The sequence below is a fragment of the Lagopus leucura genome, unplaced genomic scaffold (assembly GCF_019238085.1).
Source record: "Lagopus leucura isolate 7727_CA_CO unplaced genomic scaffold, USGS_WTPT01 Super-Scaffold_100004, whole genome shotgun sequence".
Classification (NCBI taxonomy): Eukaryota; Metazoa; Chordata; class Aves; order Galliformes; family Phasianidae; genus Lagopus; species Lagopus leucura.
In genome coordinates, this window is record NW_024962264.1 from 425,926 (window position 1) to 446,931 (window position 21,006).

Below are 21,006 nucleotides of genomic sequence, written 5' to 3' on the forward strand. Positions count from 1 at the left end.
GAGTCAACACTACATTCTGTTCTTAACTAGAACAACAGAAAATAAGACAATCTAAGCTGGAGTTGACGGAGAAACACTACTGCAAGAGAAGAAACAGAGCCTATGGTTTAAATGTCCATGACTGCCTTTGTTTGCCTTTGAAGAGTTTTGATAAATAGTTAACAAAGCTAGTGACATTTGATTGAAAGAATTATTACTGTAAATGCACTTTCACCTACACCAATTCAAGGAAGGGACTTATTCAAAAACACACACACACACACACAAAAGAATTATAGAAATCTTTCCAGCTTTCCAGGAAGCAGGGTGATTTCATGGTGCTCCTGTTGTAATATGCAGGTACAAGTCAGTGGTACAAGATGATTTATGTGAAAAAAATCATACAGGCAAAAATTTTAGCAGCAATTTCGAAGAAAGACCTTTTGAAGTGAAATCAAGCTTAAAGCCTGGAGCAGATACGGAGCAGATGACAGCTGCTTGCTCTTCCCTTCACAGCTAATCCATGAAGTAGGAAAACAAATAAAACATAAGGCTGATAATGGCTGTGATTGTCAGTAAGAATGATTCCTCCCTGTGGTCAGTTAGGGAACACATAAGGTGAAAAAAACAATACAGGGAAGAAAGTGCTCTACTGAGACTATGCAAATATTCCTGGGATTTGAACTGCAACTTAAAGAGCAAATAAAAACGATATAAAAAATAGGAAGTAAAAAAATCAAGGCTACAATGAGGAGTCTTCTACTCAAAAAGTAATAAAAATGAGTTCTGTTTGTATGACTCCCATATCAATCTCATTTTCTTACATTATGAGCATCACTTTCAGTATTTGGAACCATTCTGCAACATACATACGACACTGGGCCAAAAACTGAAAATGTGAGAAAAAGCCCCAGCAGAAGGGCTCTGGTTACTGGAAAACATATAAATTAAAGTAATAATAATTAAAGAAAGAGACAAAATTAACCAGGAAGGAACCATGAGCAACAACGTGTTCCAGCCTAACCTGTCTATACCAGCAGACACACACTGGCCATCCTCATGCCCCCCAGCAGACCTGCAGTGCCTTTCCTCTCCACTCAGCCAAGCCAGCAGTGCTCCCTCCTACTAAAGGCTTACAAAATGCATCTCCTGCTGTACCTCCCACAAAATGCGCAATACAAAATAACAATAATAATAAACTTAATAGGGAGAGGGATGCCGTAATAAGAAAAAGGAATTCAAGATATCAAGAGAGCTATTTCTTTTCTATGTCATGTATAAATTTTTTACATCAAATACTTTGTTTTTATAGGATGAGCCAAAAACAAAACGTATGGGAGAATGAGACAGAGGTAGACAGTAATGCTGCTCAGCTATCATGAAGATTTTCATATATATGAATACTGACTCCTTCCTGATCTTCAGATACTTCACATACTTGTGGGGAAATGGCTCTTCCATCTCTGTGTATCTCATATCAGCCTTTTGTAGTCAGTATGTGCTCTGCTTTAAAATGGAACATCTTACTAGAGACAGAAGACCATTTTGCTAACAGGACTTTTTTTTTTTTTAATAGCACAATCTTAAACAATTGTAAAGATGTGCAGAAAGCGAATCCATGGTCAAGAGAAAATCATTTGCAAAGCAGAGACAACTTTTGGGTCAAATGCAGCACTATCCGAAGGTTTAAAATCTCTCCTCATTTTTTATTCTAATGCAGATCACAGGCTCAGTGTAACTGCTTCAGGTTACATCAACTGCATACACCACGCTTTGCATTACTGAAGGCAAAATTATCTCCAGACCCAGACTATCTGTAACATCCTGTGCATTTCAGATACTACAAAAGTTCAAGAACTGGAGGGAGTTTTTTGTTGGTTAGCAAAGATTCTCACGTTTACATCATTATCTGTGAGCATATTAACCATTCTTTTTATTCATCTACTTTCTGTATGTTTGAAAAAGCATGTATGTGAAACCATATTTGAAATCCAGGACAGTTTTCAAAATTCCTTCACAGCTCAGGTGCCTGGAAATTCTTGGATGGCAGTGCCCCTCTCTGGTCAGAGGACATCAGTGCATGTTTGCCTTCATGAAACTGGGATTTGAACTTCTGACATAATTTAAAACTAGTAAAAACTCACTGAGAGAAACAGAAGTGTCTAAATATCGAGTCTAGTGGAGATGACTATTCTTTTCTGAATGAGAACCAGAACCCTCTAGCTGTTTTCATTCAGAGTGTGTTGAGCTACCCCACATTGCCCATGCACTCAACTTGTATTGAATATGTTAATTAGGGCTGAGGCTAGCCGAGTGTGTAAGTCAGGAGATCTCCAAGCCCTGAATGAATGCTGAGAAAATGAACTAACAGCCATGTTTTGGAACTCAAACGCAGACATTACTCTGGGAAAAGCATGATGTTTGTACATGCAAGCACGGAGCAAAGTAAGATTTGATCAGTCTACAATGTCCACAATAGCAAAAAAGGTTGAAATTACCTGCATCTCTATCCACAGCTTCCACTCTTACGACCAGCTCCCCCGGATCCTGGTTTTCATAAACTGCAGTCTCATAAAGCTGCTGCAGAAATATTGGGCTCTCATCATTCACATCAAGAACAAGGACGGTTAGAACCTGTGTTGCAGAGAGAGCTGGACTGCCACCATCAAGAGCCATGACTGTCAGACTGTAGTGCTCCTGAACCTCGCGGTCCAGGAGTTGGGCTGTACTTAGGAGTCCTGTTACAAAGAATGGAAACAGTAAAGAAGCCTCAGCTCCAGGTTAGGATCTCGATTGCTCCTGCGCTCACGCTAAAGTACATTCTTGCCACTGCTGCAAGGCTTCCAGACTTTGGATAATTCCCATGAGAGCAGCCCAGAAATGCTCATTTTGACAAGAGGGGTAATTGGGATTCATGAAACATTCAGATGAGGTTCAAAGAGAGAAATATCTTACTTAACTCTGAGCTTTGCATTATGCTTAGCTTCATATATCTTCATAGTTGTTGTTAGTTTGCACATCGGTTCTCCGATTAGCAACTCCACAAATCAATGTCAGCTGTATCACATTATGGATTTAAAATCAGAACACGAATCTGAAAATACTGTAACTATTACAGTGAAATGCTTATTTCTGTGGAACAACAGCCACAGAACTCATTCAGGAACCAGGGAACTTCAAAAGGCTATAGAATAAAATTTGGCAGCACTTTGAGCACCTACAGAATGCATTCTATCTGCAGGTGCACTCCTTCATTCTTCTGATCTCGATTTTGCCTTTCCTCACATCTACAGGTAGCACTGTATACATGTATACAAGCTTTAAGTATGCACGGTGTAAAAAATCAGTGTGAAGCATTCCACTGCACACACTTTCCCCAGTAATGCACTGGAAGGCATTCCAGCAGATCTGCACAACACAGTCAGAGTGTCATGCAGAAACTTCTCAGCTAAGTCTCACTAAGCTTTCAGCAATGCCACACTTGTATGGTGCTTGATACTCTGGGTAGAGTGTCACTGTCATTCATTATTCTGTTACTGCACTGTATGCATTCCCAAATACTACCGTGATAAGAACAGTGTAAGAACAAGAGAGTCACAGTACCTGTGATTTTATCCAATATAAACGATCCATTTTCATTGCCTGAAATTAAGTGATACATAACACGTCCATTTCCTCCCTCATCAGGATCCTTTGCAGTTACATGGTGCACAAGGAGGCCCACGTCTGCATCCTCCATGACATAGCAAAGAGGTGCAGATATAAAGCTGGGACTGTTGTCATTGACATCCAGAATAACAATTTTTGCAGTCAGAGAATCACGTCTGCGATCAGCCACATTTATTGCCTGGTCTGTTGCAGATACCTTAAGGATCACAGAGCGAGTAATCTCCCTGTCCAGTGGGGATGCTGTGACCAAGGTACCATAGAAAGGGTGAACAACAAATGGATTTTCAGCCATGTTACTCATTTCCAGGGAATATTGTATTTTGCTGTTTGGAGAACTGCCATCTCCATCTTTTGCATCGAATGTGTAAACCAGAGTGCCAACAGGTACATTTTCCTCTATGCCAATCACTATGAAGTCGTCTTGAAAATGTGGAGAATGATCATTCAGATCTTCTACATCAATACTGAGGAAGACAGTATTATTCTGTGGGGGATTATTATTGTAATCCCTTATAATAACTTGCAAAAAGAAGTGTGAAGATGTTTCATAGTCAAGTTCCTTGGAGAGAAAAAGCTCTCCTGTCCAACTGTCTACTTCAAAATAAACATCATTGTCATCTTCAGTGACACTAAAAGACAGTTTCCTGTTAGTTGTCAGATGATTACCAGGCAACTTTACAGAAGTGAATACTCGTGCAGGTTCAAAATTTTCAGGTATGACAAAGTGCTTGAAATCTTGAGAGAAGATAGATCTCCCTGTGGGAAGTGGGATGACCTGTAACAAAATCACGAAGACTGACAAATTTTCCCAATGCTATTAGAGGCAGTGTAATGATAATTATTTTCCTTGACAATTTATTCATTCATCACTTGTGAATATGTTACTGTATGTATGTTATTATTATATATATGTTGTTCTATGTAGTATGTATGGCTTGAAGACAGAAAACAAACCTTACATGTTACAACAGCGTTCAAACAGTGCTTAACCAGATGCTCCATAATTCTCTTCTTCATTCCCACACCAGAAAAAAAGAAAAGGAAAAAAGAAAGAGGGACAAGACTATCTGGTACCCACTGAATCATAGGCATCCAAATACAGGAACTTTGAACACCGCTAGTAGATATTTTTCTTCTCTTTTACAGGGTTTGTAACGGCTTCCTACTAATGCATAAACACCTTCCATTCATAAGGCAACTCATAATGCTGCTCTGTATTCAAAACAAAAATGAGTTTGCTCTCTCATTTCCTCATTCAAGAGAAAAACAAACTAAAGAAAACTATAAAACAACATATTTAGTTCCAAATTTTTCCTATCTTCAGATTATTTCCCTGGATTCTCCCCAAACAGTTTAACTGCTTTTTAATTTTTATTTTTTATAAAGAAAATAAGTACGCAGCATAGTTTTTCCTATCTGTACAATACCAAGAAGTACCTGGATGTCAACAACAGCCTGTTCTTGAAGGGAAGGCATCCCCTGGTCCCTGGCTGTGACCACCATTCTGTAGCTTGATCTCTCCGCATACGACAGAGGCCGGGTTGCTCTCAACTCCCCGCTGACAGCATCGATCTGGAAGTATCCTACATCCTCTTCTATTGGAAAAAATGGGTATCAGTTACTGCAGACCTCATCAACTCGCCATATGCCTCCATCATAACTAATGAGTAAGAAGAAGGAGCAGGACACAAAGGAAAGGGAACCTGCTACAATCACTATTTCTCAGACTCATCTGGCTCACCTCCTTGAATAATTACTACAGCCAGCTCAATCTATACCAAAGCAACTGCCTGGTTTTGTATTGATGCTGCTCATATTAGTGATGAGCATCAGGAGAACAGCAGACACCTCAGGACTGCTACTTCTATCTCCAACGCCAGTTGGGAAGCAGGGACAGGGAGAGAATTAAGACTTGGTCTCTGAAGGGGCAATGAAGGGTTAAACGGGTGATGCTGAATACACTACCACAAGCCAAAAAAAAGACTCCCCTGTCCCTACGACAATGCAACCACAGCAATGCAGCCTTCCCTGCCTCTGCTCCCAGCACAGACACAACTGGGGATGTCCAGCATCTTACACTGACTAGTTCCAGAGCAATGCATAAATAGTGGGAATTAGGCTTTTGTCTGCCACCAAGGACTGGCTGCATGCTAATAACTGGCAAGTTCTAATTGAACACCCTATTGCATTTATTCCAGATGCAAGGAAAAAAAACTCTACAATGGAAGAGTAACTAGCTCTTTGTGAATTCTCCATTTTCAAGGAACACAACTGAAATCAGTCCCCAATTTTTTTTTAGTAAAATTGGAAAATATCTATTACTTGGTGTATATTACCAGAAACTGAGGAAATCAAAGTTGTCATAACTCCCTCTCCCTTAAAATACTATGCAAATAATTCAGGTACATTAATTTTTAATAAGCTGTGCTGGCAGGTTAAACAAAGTAATGTAGAACAGCTGCTATTCTAATAAGCAACTGTGGTAAAAATAAACTCAATGCATATGGACTAAAGAGAACACTCATAAGGAACCATACTTCCATAGGCACCTAAGAGAGCATGAAGCTGTTTATGTTCTCCAAATGTGCACATGCAAATCAGTTAACTGCACACAGAAGTATTCACTTGTATATACATTTCTGCTTGTCTGTAACGGCGAAATACTTGCACCTGTAGAATACGACCAAAGGTTGAGCAGGCGGGTTAGAAAACAGAGTTCTGACAACCAACACACCACTTTTCCCACCACTGTTCTGTTATTTTTGAGCAACTCCATGTTTTTAATGCTCCACGAGTCCCTTCTGGGCTCCTCTAGCAGTCAGAAACGTAACAGATTGCCAAAGGGACACAACATGTAGAGACAATTCATCTGAATGAGACAGGTCCACATTCTGCATTTTTTGATGACAGCCTCAAAATACTAGTGCTGCTGTATTAGTATTCTCGTACATTCTGGCTTAGGTCCCAGCAGTGTGTCTCCATGCACAGATAAGCTATTTTGTTCCGTGCAGTGTTTCTGGAAACAAAATCCCAGTTAAGCAAAACAGCAAAGATAGATAGGAAAGAAGAATACAACATGAATGCCATTCAAATATTTTTAATGTATTGCTAAAACTGTCATAATTGACAGAGAAAGCTAACAGTGACTGAGGACGTCCAGTGACTCCAGACACTGCTTAAGTGGCTAAGGACCAATAATTGCTTGCTTTTTCATTTGAAGTAACAGAGTGTATAGTTAAAGTCAACTGAAATAGGCATCAGTCAACACAGCTTCTGGAGGTTCAAGCTCATTAGAAACTGAAAGGTAAGGCTCAGGATTTATATTTTTTAGTAAAATAAGAGTGATGATCCCAAATCCTCAACATTCTTCAGAATACCTGAAGCTGGAAGGGAGGGGAAATGTTTTTAAGTTGAGGGAGGGGAGATTTAGGTCAGACATCAGAGGGAAATTCTTTACCCAGAGAGTGGTGAGGTAATGGAACAGGCTGCCCAGAGAGGTTGTGGATGCCCCGTCCATCCCTGGAGGTGTTCAAGGCCAGGTTGGATGGGGCCCTGGGCAGCCTGGTTTAGCATTAAACGTGGAGGTTGGTGGCCCTGCATGTGGCAGGGGGGTTGGAGATTCATGATCCTTGAGGTCCCTTCCAACCCTGGCCATTCTGTGATTCTGTGATTCTGTGATCAGGACCATTTAGACAACCAGAAAAGGAACATCCTTTAGACACTATCACTCCACTAAAATTCAAGTACTGCATGAAAACATCAGTTTTGTGCATTTTGCAGAAGTAGCAAGGAAGTCTGATAATTCTAATTTAGTCATGAATAATTTCAGAGGGGAGACGATTGATCCCAAATCAGAAACATATGGCATATACTAAGCAAAAAAGACAAATCAATTATAAATATTTTGCCCAAGATAATAGAGAGCAAGTGTGAATGAGTGTTAGCTTGCTCTCTTTCTAAGTGCACTCCAAATTCTCCTCTTTTTTCTTTTGTGAATTCAAAGTGAGGAATAAGGGAAAAAGGTGGGTACTAAGTTTGATACTCAGAGCATCTCAGTCATAGCTCCAGAAGCTCACACTCCCTGCACTTCCAGAAACCTTTTCTCAACTTTTCTCTCCATAAATCACCTCAGTGAGGCAACTGCTGCCTTCATCACATGGTCAGGTTTTAATGTATCTGCAGAAAGCTTAAGGATTACTTGTTTGGGTTTTCTTGAAAGAGGAAGGGGCATTTTGAAGGAAACACTGAAGGCTGAAACTCATCCCCCAGCCATATCTTCATTTTTCACTTTACAGACCTTTTCCTCATATAATTTGCCAGCATCTGTTATTAGCCCTCCTGCATGTCTTGTTTTTATATTTATCTACGGTTGTATTTCTCTAGTCTCCAGTTCTCCAATGAACACGATGTCTACAAACATGATGTTTGTAGACATGATGAACATAATGAACACGATGTTTAGCAAATATGGTCATAAACTGCATCACATTTCTTCAAGTTTTCGTACTGAAAAATACCCCTGAACTAGAAAACACTATTTTAAATATAAAGAAGGCAAGAACTTCACCATGTCACAGAAGAGCAGATGTTAAAGGCTGTAAGCCAACCAAAAGCAACAACAAAAATTAACATCAGAGAAGTCCAGCTGTTTCTGTATTTGTTTACCAGGAACATATCCACCTGTAAGGCCAGGAGGGGTCTTTCAGTGGGTTGTTTTTTTTGTGCATGGGTCTGTTTTTTTGTTGTTGTTGTTGCTTTTTTTTTTGTGGTGGTGGGTTTGTTTTTTTTGTTGGTTTGTTGCTTCTGTTTTTATCCTTTTGTCCTTTCTAGAGACATCATTTTCAAGAGCAGACCTATTTTGTGTTGCTAGTCTTTTTTTACCATTGGAATTCCTTCTCACTCCGCTCTGCAGCTCTACAGAAAGGGATAAGAAAATCCAATGTGCTGCTTAAAGGAAGGAATACAGCCAGATGCGCAGAGAGGTGGTGACCCCTCAAGAACACTGATACAAGGCTAACAAAAGGGTATTGCATAAAATGAAACCCACAAGCTTAATTGTTTGCTCAGATTATCTGCTGATCCTTCTGATTCCTGCCTCAGTCTATCGTAAACCATTCCTCTAGCAGGAGAACCTTCTGTTGGTCTTGGGAAAGGGAGATCATCTTTCTTTTACCATGTTAGACAACTGACTGAAGCACTGAATTGTTCAGCACAACTCCATGGACCTAATCCCTTGCGAGTGCTGTTCAGATGCCCTCTGTCTGGCCACAAAAACACCCAAATCCCTGGGAATGTGGAGTAGAGGGGAGGGAGGGAAGCTGTCTGTGCCCTCAGACATAATTAAGACACAGAATGTTCCTCTTTCATATTTATATGGGCAGCACTTCTCTAACAGACAAAACAGACTTGAAATTCAGTACGTATGCATGCATCTTTAACATGGTGATTATTTCAGTGTATCTTTGCTTATGAATTCCACTTTAGATTCTTACCTGGTTCTGCTGCATATAGTACTGTTCCATTGTTCCCAGAATCAAAGTCCTTTGCAAAGACAGAGGTGATGAGCATTCCCAATGGCTGCCCTTCCAAAACCTGTCATCGAGCAGTTGATAAATTAATATGCAAGCATAAATGGATAACTGTGAGCCTCAAAAGAAATTCCTCCCCTTAGCACAAGAGCTTACTGTTGCTATAGTTTCCATCTCAGTAATGTGTACAATCAGCACAAATGGCATTTCAGAAAATGGTTAAGTAATACAGTTCAAACAATCACGGAACCACCATGGTTTGGATTGGAAGGGACCATCAAGCTCTGTCCCCTCAGCCATGGGCAGGGTTGCCAACCATTAAATCAGGCTGCCCAGGGCATCATCCAGTGTAGCCCTGAAAAATCTCCTATTATGGTCCGCATATATTACTAATCCAAAAATATGTATGAATTAATATAGCAGACTCAGAGGTCAGGAGCTGGAAAAGACTACTACACACATAAAGAAAATTATACATATATCCTTTGTGCATAACAACAGTCTACATATTTTGCTTTTTTTTTTTTTCATTTTAAAAATTTTATTTGTTTACAAATTTTGAAGGTCCTGAATATACCTGGGTAAAAAAAATGTGCAAAAAAAAAAAAAGAAAATTCAGACCAGTAGCTGCTCCCTCATCAATTAATTAACCTTAACTGAATCTCAGTTGGGTCAGGCATTGCAGGCAATGCACTGGACTGAAAGATGTGTGCTGCGCTAGCTGTTTCACTCAGCAGGTACCAGCCTGGCTCTCTGCTACGCAAACCAAAATCTTGTGTACAGTTTGAGCTCTTACCACAGGGTGGTGCTCAGAACAAACCCTAAACTGCAGCACAGGCTGCTACAGACCTTGATGCTTAGCTCTTTTCCAGGCGCAATCTGAGGGAAGAAAGGTTTATTGTCGTTGACGTCCATCACTGAGATGTACACAGTTGCTGTGACATTAAGTGGTGGTGACCCATGATCAGTCACTAGTACAGTCAGCTGGTGGTGTGCTTGTTTTTCACGGTCTAAGGCAACCCAGTTTATAACTTCACCTGATGGACATGGAAAATGAGGGAGAAAGGGAATTGCATATTATTGTACGCTAGCACTAATCTTATGACATGCAGTAATCAGACGTCTTTTGACATATCTTGTTGCTGACACTGAAATCCCAGGTTTGTGAATTCAACTCCATACAAATGTTATGTCAAAGTGTGCACTTGTACTTTAGTGAGACATTACATTCTTCACTGTACTTTGGACTCCCCTGAGAAAAGGCGTAAAGCAGCACAAAGCAACACACTGGCCTTCTAAACAAACCCAACTGGGATTTTCATCAAATTTCAGGACAGATAATCTATGAGCACAGGGTTTTAACTGCTGATAAATGGGCTTTGTTATGCCCATGGGTTAGCCATTCTGAACACAACATCTGTACATTAATCAGGAAGCCTTATGTCTCCTATACATTCTGGTAAACCCAGTAAATAAATCTAACGCAATCTCCTCTCCATCTGCTCACCCATACTCAATATAGCTGAAGATTTGTGGTTGACCAAAGTCCTTCACACAGATAACAGAGGTACTCTTAAAAATAATATGTGGTTAATTCCTGAGATTCTGTTCACCTTTAGATTTCTTTAGGAATTCCCAATAAACCTTTGCTTTGAAATAACAGTTACGAAATTCGTAGAGAAGTTCTGCCTACGAAGACAGAATCTCCAAGAAAATAAATTTTAAATAGCAGATCTTTAAGCATTAGATATTATTTTGCTAAACTGGAGTACATAGAATGCCTAAGTTCCTTACAGGATCCACTTCATCTGGGATTTCCATGCTGTATTCTCTACTGCTACACTGCATGGATATATTATCTATCTCACAATGCATTTGAGATTCCCTGCAGAGTACACACTTTGTGAAGAATTTATTTCAGCCAATTTGCTTTTTTCAGTGCCATGCACAATATGAACTCCATACTGATTGATGTAGCTTGCTGAAGCTTCCAGAAATGTTTTAAAACACTTTCAAACATCACACTTACTTTCATAATTTTTTACAACCGATTCATACTTTTCAATTGTACTTGATCACAGACAATTGCCTGTCAAGAGTCTCATATCTACTGAAGCTATAATTTAATATTCCCTTTTAATTTGGAACAGTGAAAACTTGCACTGAAGTGATTAGAATGAAGCTACAAAAACAATCAAATCCTAAGGGTTAGTTTGTCCTTCATAAACATGATTTATTTCATTCTCTCAACTGTGAAGCTTCCAGTTAGAATTTTCACATACCAACCAACCCAAGAGACTCCCAGCACTTCCTGAAAGCTTTATACTTCATTTCCATTCCTTTAGGGTGGGTTGCTTTCCAAAAGCAATATTAGGCAGATTATAAATCATAAAAATGCTACCTGTGTTGGAATTCATCTTGAAATACTTTCCATCAGACAGAAGTAAATATGAAAGTTGTCCATTTCTTCCCGAGTCTTTGTCAACAGCTGTGACAGTGCCAATCACACCCCTGGGAATTGGACTTTCCTCCATTTTGAAGAAGTAGCTCTCATGCATAAACACAGGGGAATTATCATTTTCATCCAGGACATTTACTATTACTAATGCGCTTGCATTCTGCATGGAGTTTTCCTCTTCTGAGGTGCTGACCAGGGCTCTAAAACTAAGAATCTGTGCACATTCATAGTTCAAACGTTTCCGAAGATAAATACAGCCAGTATCAGATCTGATTCCAAATGCAGCAGAATCTGTGCTAGACTCTATGGAATATGTCAGCCTGGAGCTAACATGGCGTGGATCAAATAAGGAGGCTTGAACCTGAAGGATGTGGGAACCTGGAGATGTAGCTTCACTGATTTCCACTTGGTACACCAACTTCTGGAAAACCAAAGTGGGGCCCATCCTCTGCTCTTCAACAGTCACTGTCAACAACAGCAAAGAACTCAGAGGAGGGCTTCCATGGTCTTCAGCTGCTACGTACAGAGTATATTCTTGCTGTTTATCCTCAAACACCATTTTGATGAGGCTTACCACTCCAAGATCTGAATCAATACTAAATGCATTTGTCTGATTGCTGGTAAGACTGTATTTGATCGCCCCGTTGAGGCTGCTGTCTTTATCTTCTGCATGAGCAATGTACACAGCAGTGCCAGGAGGCTGCGTGCGTGAAATAATTACCTTATCAGACCTGGTAAGAAATACTGGAGGGTTGTCATTAACATCTATCACAGATATATTGACGTAGGTGCTGCTGTAAATAGGAGACTTTCCCAACTGTGACTGAATGGTGAGCATGAAAGCAGACTGGGTTTCATGGTCAAGCTCTTTCTTGATGCGAATGATACCAAACTGGGAGTGAATATAGAATCTTCCCTGTGGATCACCAGAGGAAATTCTGTATGAAACCACTTCTAAAGAATCTATAAATAAAAATAATAAAAGTTAAAAAGAATAATACTAGTAGAGTGATAGCATGAAGACTGGTGAGAAATGTGAAGAATGCATGCTGTTCAATTCAGTGGGATAGCTGTAAGCTATACAGACTTTGACTTGGGTTTTTTATGCTTCCTAGTTCCTATCCCCAGAGCCCTTCAATAACATAAATACTGCATAAGCTTCATCTGAGTTTATTTATTCTGTGTACTTGTGCACTGTTTGCTTTTCATCTCCAGTATGATAAAACTATATAGTGAAAAACTGTATAATAGCCTCTTGTTTTTCCCTAATCTGAACTGAAGAAAAATGCTCCTATAAATTATTAAGGGAATCACTTCACTGTACACAGACATTCACTACAGCAAGGAATGAGACAGGTAGCAGACCCCTCCAAGAAAGGCATTTTTCTGTCATTACTGATCATGGATGACCACTGCTTCAACCTGAGGCAGCCAGATGCTGTCTAAAGCAAGAGCTATGTAAAGGCTTACTGCCAACGCTGCTCTGCAGGTGCTGCCTCTCTGGGGACAGTGGTGAATATACTGTCCCTTCCAAGGAGAAGAAAATGGAGGGATACGACTAATCACAAATTCCTAAAACTTCGCTCTCTGCTGCACTTGGAGATTCATCACTAAGCCACTATATGAACACATGGCTCCCAGCGCTCTGCGTAAGAACCAAACACGCATGGTTCTCAGGACAGGGTATTTTATGGCAACAGTTTGGCAAAAGTTAACCCATTTCCCTCTGAAAGTGACTAAACAAAACAAATAACTTAACCACATGTGTTTTTAAGGCCCAGTAAACACCCATCTAAACTTCACCATTTGCTTTGGAAAAAAATTTCTTTTTTGTGGCAGCACATCTTACAGATTCTCTGATAATTCAGAATACCCTCCACTCATGAGTGTTGCTCTCAGATATTCTTTCATGGCAAATGTTTTAACACAAGCCACAATCTTTCAGTGTACTCCCCATCTCCACATTTACAATTACACAAATCTGGAAAATACAGCATCTGCTTGCATGCAAAATTTGTATCAGAAAACTAAGGCTTCTTTAAACCATACTGCAAATCAAGTAAGTAAATTAAAGTTAAAAAATGCGGCCATTCCCAGTGGGCCACCAAAGAAATGACCATAATCTCCATCTGATCTAGAGGGCATCCCAAAATAGCAGTGATTGCACCAGCTGTTTTAAATACCAGCTGTAAATACTATTTGATGCTCATCAGAACTAGTAAGTCATCTGAAAGTTTAAATGAATATTATCTGTAGACATTCCCCATTACACCTGTAAGAATCATCTCTGAACACACAACTCACCCGGAGGCTCTCTGGCCTTTACGGCTCCAACAAGGCTGTCTTCAGGTGCATCTTCGGGTACAGAAAAAGCATACTGGGATCTCTCAAATACGGCAGGGGGCGAAGTGGTCTGAAGGATGTGCACCGTGACAGCCGCATGGGTGGCTGAGGAAAGACCACCCCCATCCTGTGCAGAAACTACCAGAAGCACCTCAGAATGTGCCAGGTGACCGAAAGCTGAGATCAGGTAAATAATTCCTGAAAGTCAGAAGTAAAGGAATAATGAAAAAAGTTCAGGATTCTCTTCTCCAAATCTAGCAGGCTGTCAAAATGGCTTCAGCATTCCTCTGGCTCTAAGAGAGAGGGCTGGACAATGTTGAAAAAAGCTTTCCAGGACTGTGAGACACAACTAAGGAAAAATGTCCGAAGGCAGTGACTGTGCACATGCTTTACCACTTTCCAATCACTAGGCATGCAGTGTTCCCTTTTTAAGGGCCAAAGGGCCAAATTTTCTCAAATCATACGGTCTTCTACCGTGCTCAAAGCCACTCACAGTAAGCTCTGTGTCACAACACAGCATTCCTGTTTTAGAAACAAATTTGGCTAGATCTCAGAACCTCACTGAGCTACTGGAGTTGTTCTGAGCTTTCAGCAATGTTGGGAAAAAGACACTTTCACCAGTACTAACATTTAAGAATCTTTAAGTGAGTTGGAGGAAAAAAAAACATGTTACGAGAAGGAATTTCTCATTGCAAATGGTAAAAATTAACTTTATTTCCAACAAAATTTGCAGTTAATTCAATTCCCCACTGAAAACATCCAGCCAGAGGGGAGTTGAAGACCCAAATGCAAATCTCAGGAGCATTGGGCTCTGTGGAAATTATCTGGAAAGCAATCACCTGCTGTCTGATTACAAGTTTCTATTAAAATACCATCTACTGCCATCAATTATGTTTCATCTAAACTATGTGAAATAAGTAATCCTGTGAAAAGAAAATGCAATTCTCTGTCCAGAAATACAGCACTTTGGATGTACTTTCCTTAAGAGAAACACATTTTCATCCACTAAGTAGTGAATGAGAGACTAGCTGTCTCCAAATGCATTTTCTTTATGCTACTAAGTGTTTATGACCATCAGCAGGAATCTTGTCCCATCTTCTGCAATGAAAGGTTGTCTAACCTTCAAAGAAAGCTTTACTCGAGCAAAGACATCCCAGGAGAATCACATACAGAATGTAGCTCTCTACTTTTAAGCTCTGAGCTATGTTTGTGGCTTCCTGGCTCTCAAGATAGGTTTAGTAGGGATGATGTTAGGCACTTAAGTCAGTCACTGATTGGTCCCATTGACAGATAGGGTAAAAATTAGGAGAATCAGTGCATGATTCCACTACAGCATATCTTCTGAAAATTCGGCATGAAGCCATAACATGGCTGCAATGCACTTTTAAGCAGAGTAACAGTAAATATATAAAACTCCTTATAAATATTGAAATGTGCATGCTTTGCACTTTCCAAGTACTGTCAGGACATCATCATAATAAACTGTGCCTTGACATGCTTAAAATGCCTTCCAAGCACCCTCATCAAGGATCAAGGAAGAACGCTTTCTATCAACAACAAAAGACAGATATTCCAGTGTGACAAACCACAGTAAAACCTCGAAGATATAGGTGGATTCAGAATTCATTATCAATCTGGCTCCTATGCCAATAATTGTTGAATTCAAAGAATCAACCCTTTTTTTAGTTTGGTTTTTGTTTTTTTTTTTTTTCCTGGTCTTCTGATAATTGGGTTTTATGATTAGTTAGCTTAACGTGATAGTATTCCAGAGACATAAATTGCTGTCATTTCCTGAGGTAAGCTGAGCAACTGTAGCTCGAAGGAAAAAGTAAAAACCTTTTTCCTTAAAACTTTTTTTCCTTTTAAACTTTTTTCTTTTTCTTTTTCCCCAGAGATTAAACTTCTAAGTATGGATTTTCAACATTGCTGCTGCCAAATTAAGTGAAAACATGAAATGGACTGTATACTACTAACTTTACCTATTAACTAATGGGTAGTTTTATATTGAAAACCCCTACAATCTCGTTTTCATTTTGGATACTTCAGTATCACAGAATCACAGAACTGCAGGGGCTGGAAGGCACCTCCAAAGATCACTGAGTCCAACCCCCCTGCAAAGCAGCCCCCTACAGCAGGCTGCACAGGTAGGCGTACAGGCTGGTCTTGAATATTTACAGAGAAGGAGAATCCAGAACTTCCCTGGGCAGCCTGTTCCAGTGCCAGACCAGACCCAGCACCAATCCCTGGGGAACACTGCAGGTTACAGGTCTCCAACTGGACTCTGCACCACCGATCACCACCCTCTGAGCTTGGCCTGTCAGCTAGTTCTCAACCCACCTCACTGTCCACTCATCTATCCCACACTTTCTTAGCTTCAATATAAGGATGTTGTGGGAGACAGTATAAAAAACCTTGCTCAAGTCAAGGTAGTTGATATCTACTGCTCTCCTTCCAACTACCCAGTTGGTGATGCCATCATAGAAGGCTATGAGGTTGGTCGAGCACAATTTTCCATTGGTGAATCCATGCTGACTATTCCTGACGACCTTCTTCTCTTCCAATTGCTTGGAGATGGCATCTAAGACAAGCTGTTCCATCACCTTTCCAGGGACAGAGGTGAGACTGACTGGCCTGTAGTTTCCAGGATCCTCCTTCTTGCCCATTTTGAAGACTGGAGTGACACTGGCTATCCTCCAGTTCTTTAGGCACCTCTCCTGTTCTCCAAGACCTGTCAAAGATGATAGTGATCTGGCCAACACCTCTGCCAGCTCCCTCAGCACGTGTGGATGCCTCCCATAATGGGCCATGGATTTGTGCACACTGATCCCACCTAGATGCTCCCGGACCACTTCCTCCTCTACCATAGAAAAGCTCGCCATTTCCTGGAGTCTCTCTTCCCCCCAGGGTCCAGGAGTCCCAAGGGGGAGTCTCTGAAGTGAAGACCGAAGCAAAAAGGTGTTCAGCATCCCCACCTTCTCAGCATCCCCCATTACCAGGACACCTCCCTTGATCAGCAGGGGACTCACATTATACTTAGTCTTTCTTTTACTGTTAAAAAAAAACCCTTCTTATTATCCTTCATCTCCTTCACCAGCTTCAGTTCCAGGAGAGCCTTCCTCATTGCTTCTCTGCAGGCCCTGACAACACTCCTATACTCCTCCCAAGAGGACAGGCCCTCCAGATATCTGGATGGTTGAAGTCCACCATGAGAACCAGCACACGGGATTGTGAAGCTACTTCCAGCTTCTTGCAGAAGGCCTCATCGACTCCATCTTCTGGAACTGGTGACCTGTAGCACACTCTCACAGCAATGTCAGCCATACCAGCCCGCCCCTTAATTCTCACCCAGAAGCTCTCCACACATTCTTCCCCATCTCCCAGGTGGAGCTCTTTACATTCTAGTTGGTCTCTCATATAAAGGGCACCTCCTCCACCTTATTTCCCCAGATTGTCTTTCTGAAAAAGGACACAGCCCTCCATGACAGCATTCCAGTCATGCATCCTGTCCCACCACAGCCCTGCAACTGTACACAGATCTCCAGCTCATCCCATTTATTTACCAAGCTACACGCATTGGCATACAGGCACTTAAGGGAAGCAGCAAGTGCAGTTACCTATAGAGGGACACAAGAAGATTTTAGGTGAGGTAACAGCAACACGACCTTTTCTGAGGAGTCCTCGCACAATCCTATGGGAAAACCCAAAGGTTTTTCCCCGCAATCTCCAACAGTGGCAACATCCCTCAGCCCTATTCTGTCATATTTAACTCCCCTGCCTTCCCCCTTCAGATCTAGTTTAAAGCCTCAGTAATCAATCCAGAGAGTTTGCTCCCCTGAACACTCGTGTCGCACTTGCTCAGTCGGAGTCCATCAGGAGCCCACATATCTGGTCTCTCAAAGGCCTGCCTAAGATCAAAATACCCAAAGCCTCGATCAAGACACCGCACCTCAGCCATTTACTCAACATATTCTCTATTTCCTGGGTCCCGGCTACGCATCAGGACAGAGGAGAACACTACCTGCACCCCTGATCCCTTCAACATCATTCCAAGAGATGCAAAGTGCTTTTTAACATTCTTCAGTTTCATCACTGCAGCATCCCAGGACCCAGTCTGAACGACAACATAAGGATAGTAGTTTTCCAGCTTAATGAGCTGTGGTAGAAACCTTCCCAATGTCTCTAACTTGCGCCCCAGGAAGACAGCACACCTCTCTGGAGAGATTATCTGGGTGGCAAACAGGAGCCTCAGGGCTCCCAGTAAGGAGTCCCCAATTACTAAGACTCTCCACCCTTTTTTTGGTGGCTCTGGTATTGACACAGTGCCCTGACTAGCCCCACTTCCTTTGCCTGATACTTCCTGTATTCTCAACGTGCTTATCAGGGTATGGGTTTCAACTGTTTTCCAGACCCTCACTCCTATCCGGCCTGAGAGCCTCAAATCTATTACTCAGAGACACTGCAGGGGACTCTGCAGGGGTTGGGGGGATTGGGGAATACTCTGAGTACTGGGGGCAGACACCTCCTTCTGCTTCGAGCAGAGGTGAGGGTCCAACTCCTTTCCTCTTGTGAGTTGTCTAGCCCTTTGTCCAGCAGGTGAGCAGCTGGATTGGCTGCTTCTACTTGCAGGGACTTAGGAGGAGGCTTTATGTCTGCAGTGGGAGTAGATTGACACCTCTTCCTATCTGTTTCCCTCAGAGATTCCCCAGAGCCCCTCAGGCTGCTGATTTCTTGCTGCAGCCTGGCCATCTGCTCGAAGCTCCTTGAACATGGCACACCTGCAGCCATGACAGCCCTCTCCTCCCTCAGGACACAGGGGGACAGATTACAGAGCTCCTCACAGGCAGTAGACTGGATGTAGTCCAAGATGTATGTGAAGAGTAGAAAAACTTCTATGGACAAGCATCATGCTGAAATCTATTCTTTAAAAGCAATAAATAGTGCGTCAGAACACCCCCTAGCCAAGAACAGAAAAAAACCTGCTTCCCTCCTGGAGCACCGACTGTTTCATGGAACAGAAATACTTCAGACATTAAGGTATATGATGACTCCATTTACTGGGAAGGAAGCTGTAGAAGCTAGCAGTACTGGACCATATTTTCTATTTCTGCATTACTGCACTTGCCTTGAAGATTTTACCTCCGGTCATTCCTCACTGGGTAGGAGAGTGTGCTGGAATCAATTCTGGCTCATGAGGGTATGTAAATTGTTACAATTCAACGTGCTACGGTGAGTGCAAGTATGATAAAGGGTGAACTTGTGACTGGACCTGCATCAAAGTGCTAAGACACTTCCAACACTGTTCTGTACACAACAAAAGGTGAAATGAAGCCAACGTTTGCCCAGAATGTGCAAACACACTAGTGAAATACAGGACTCTGTGTCACCTGCTGTTCTCTGGTAACAGCATAATTCCTTATGGCTTCAGTTTTGCTACTCTTGTTTTTTGCTGAAATGCAATCTACACGCCAAATGGTTTGCTGCTAAGTGCTATTTCGCAAGGGTTAAACTTAAGAGCTATATATAATGGTTCTTCTGAAGTAAAATCATGATCTTCTCTAAGATCGTATGTTCAGTCTTAATATAACAGCAAAATAGACCAGCAAAGTATACTCAATAATCAAAATGTTCATTCTGTATAGAAATATCCCAACAGGTTTTCCACTGCCTCTAGCTGACCACTTTAAAAACATACCTGATTTTCTTCAAGGTCTTCAAGTAAACAAAAGAAAAACTGCTCTGCATTTACAGCCATTACTAGGGAAACAGAACATTTGTTACTAGTTAAGCACTGCAAAGCAAAGGTGTAAATCAGGACACACTGATTTCAGTAACAAAGTCTGGATCAGATAGAAAAATGTACTCATTTAACTAGCTTCTATTTTTTCTCATTGTTGATGGAATAGAAAAGTGAATTCAGTGCACAGGAAGAGGAATAAAGCCAACAAACACCAACATTTTCTGAGATTGTGGAACTGGATTCCCTAACAATTGTAGATGATGTTAGTATTCCTTTAGCAAATATCCTAGGATGGGACATGGACTGAAACAACTCAGACAGTAAGCAGATGGCAAAAAGATATGCTAGTTCACTACCCCAGTTCACCTCCAAAGCTGGTCTCTAAACCTGCAGTTAACACCACGTAGGTCAGTGCAGACCCACTGATCTATTGGGAGCATGTCTGACCCAGTGCAGCACATTAACTTCTCAATGCAGACATTCATACAGCTCTGCTTTTTTACGTGTTGCAAAGAAATATGTGAGAAAATTTGCCTTGGAGGGGCACACACAGTCAGGTGACAGACTTTGCATTCACATTAAAAACAGCACTGTCCTAGGGAGAACCAGAGTGTCTGACAGCTCCATTTAATGCTCAGATTGCAGTTTTAGCAATTCATCTGTATTTAAGATGCACCTGTTTTGTTTTGGTGGTTTTTTTTTTAGTGAAGCTGAATTTTTGATGGTAACCACATCAACATTCTGCAAAATTCTGCACTGTTTGAAGAGCTAGTTTATCAACTGTTAAGGGAAAGGGAAGAATTAATGAGGAACTATGGTGTTATTTACTGTCTACCCACATAATGTGCTCAGCTTCAGCTTATAAAAATTACTCGTAAGAGCTTAATCTTCATGACATAAACAGTGGTTGGGATTTCAGTGAATACTGGTTATCTGCAATATAAGGAACTGGTACTTGGATATTTATAACAGCCTCTGTAAATGTCCTCAGGTCCCAATCAATCCTAAAGCAGTGCTCACCAATCCCATGTAAAACTCCAAACAAAATTTACAACTCTTAAAAAACCCACTTCCAATGATTTCAAGAAGCTTAGAGTTCAACAAAGGCAAATTTTTTAGAGTGCTGGCTCCACCAATTTATGCTTTTTTTTACAAGAAAAGTTTGTCTTGGCTTTTCAAATACGACGGAGAGATGCTTGACCCTTTTCTCCCCATGTTAAATTTCAACATAAAAAAAAAAAACCAGCTCAAATTTCCAATTGCTGCACCTTCTTCAAATCAAACAGCTCCTT

The 21,006-nt window shown here is 41.1% G+C and overlaps 1 protein-coding gene across 1 annotated transcript in view; it reads right to left on the bottom strand.

The window, feature by feature from the left end:
- DCHS2 (dachsous cadherin-related 2) overlaps positions 1-21,006 on the bottom strand; it is an 87,690-nt gene that overhangs the window by 22,107 nt on the left and 44,577 nt on the right. Inside the window, 7 exon segments of the mRNA XM_042870506.1 lie at positions 2,478-2,717; positions 3,583-4,423; positions 5,086-5,243; positions 9,141-9,240; positions 10,026-10,213; positions 11,578-12,597; positions 13,939-14,175. Coding sequence (XP_042726440.1) covers positions 2,478-2,717; positions 3,583-4,423; positions 5,086-5,243; positions 9,141-9,240; positions 10,026-10,213; positions 11,578-12,597; positions 13,939-14,175 — 2,784 coding nt within the window.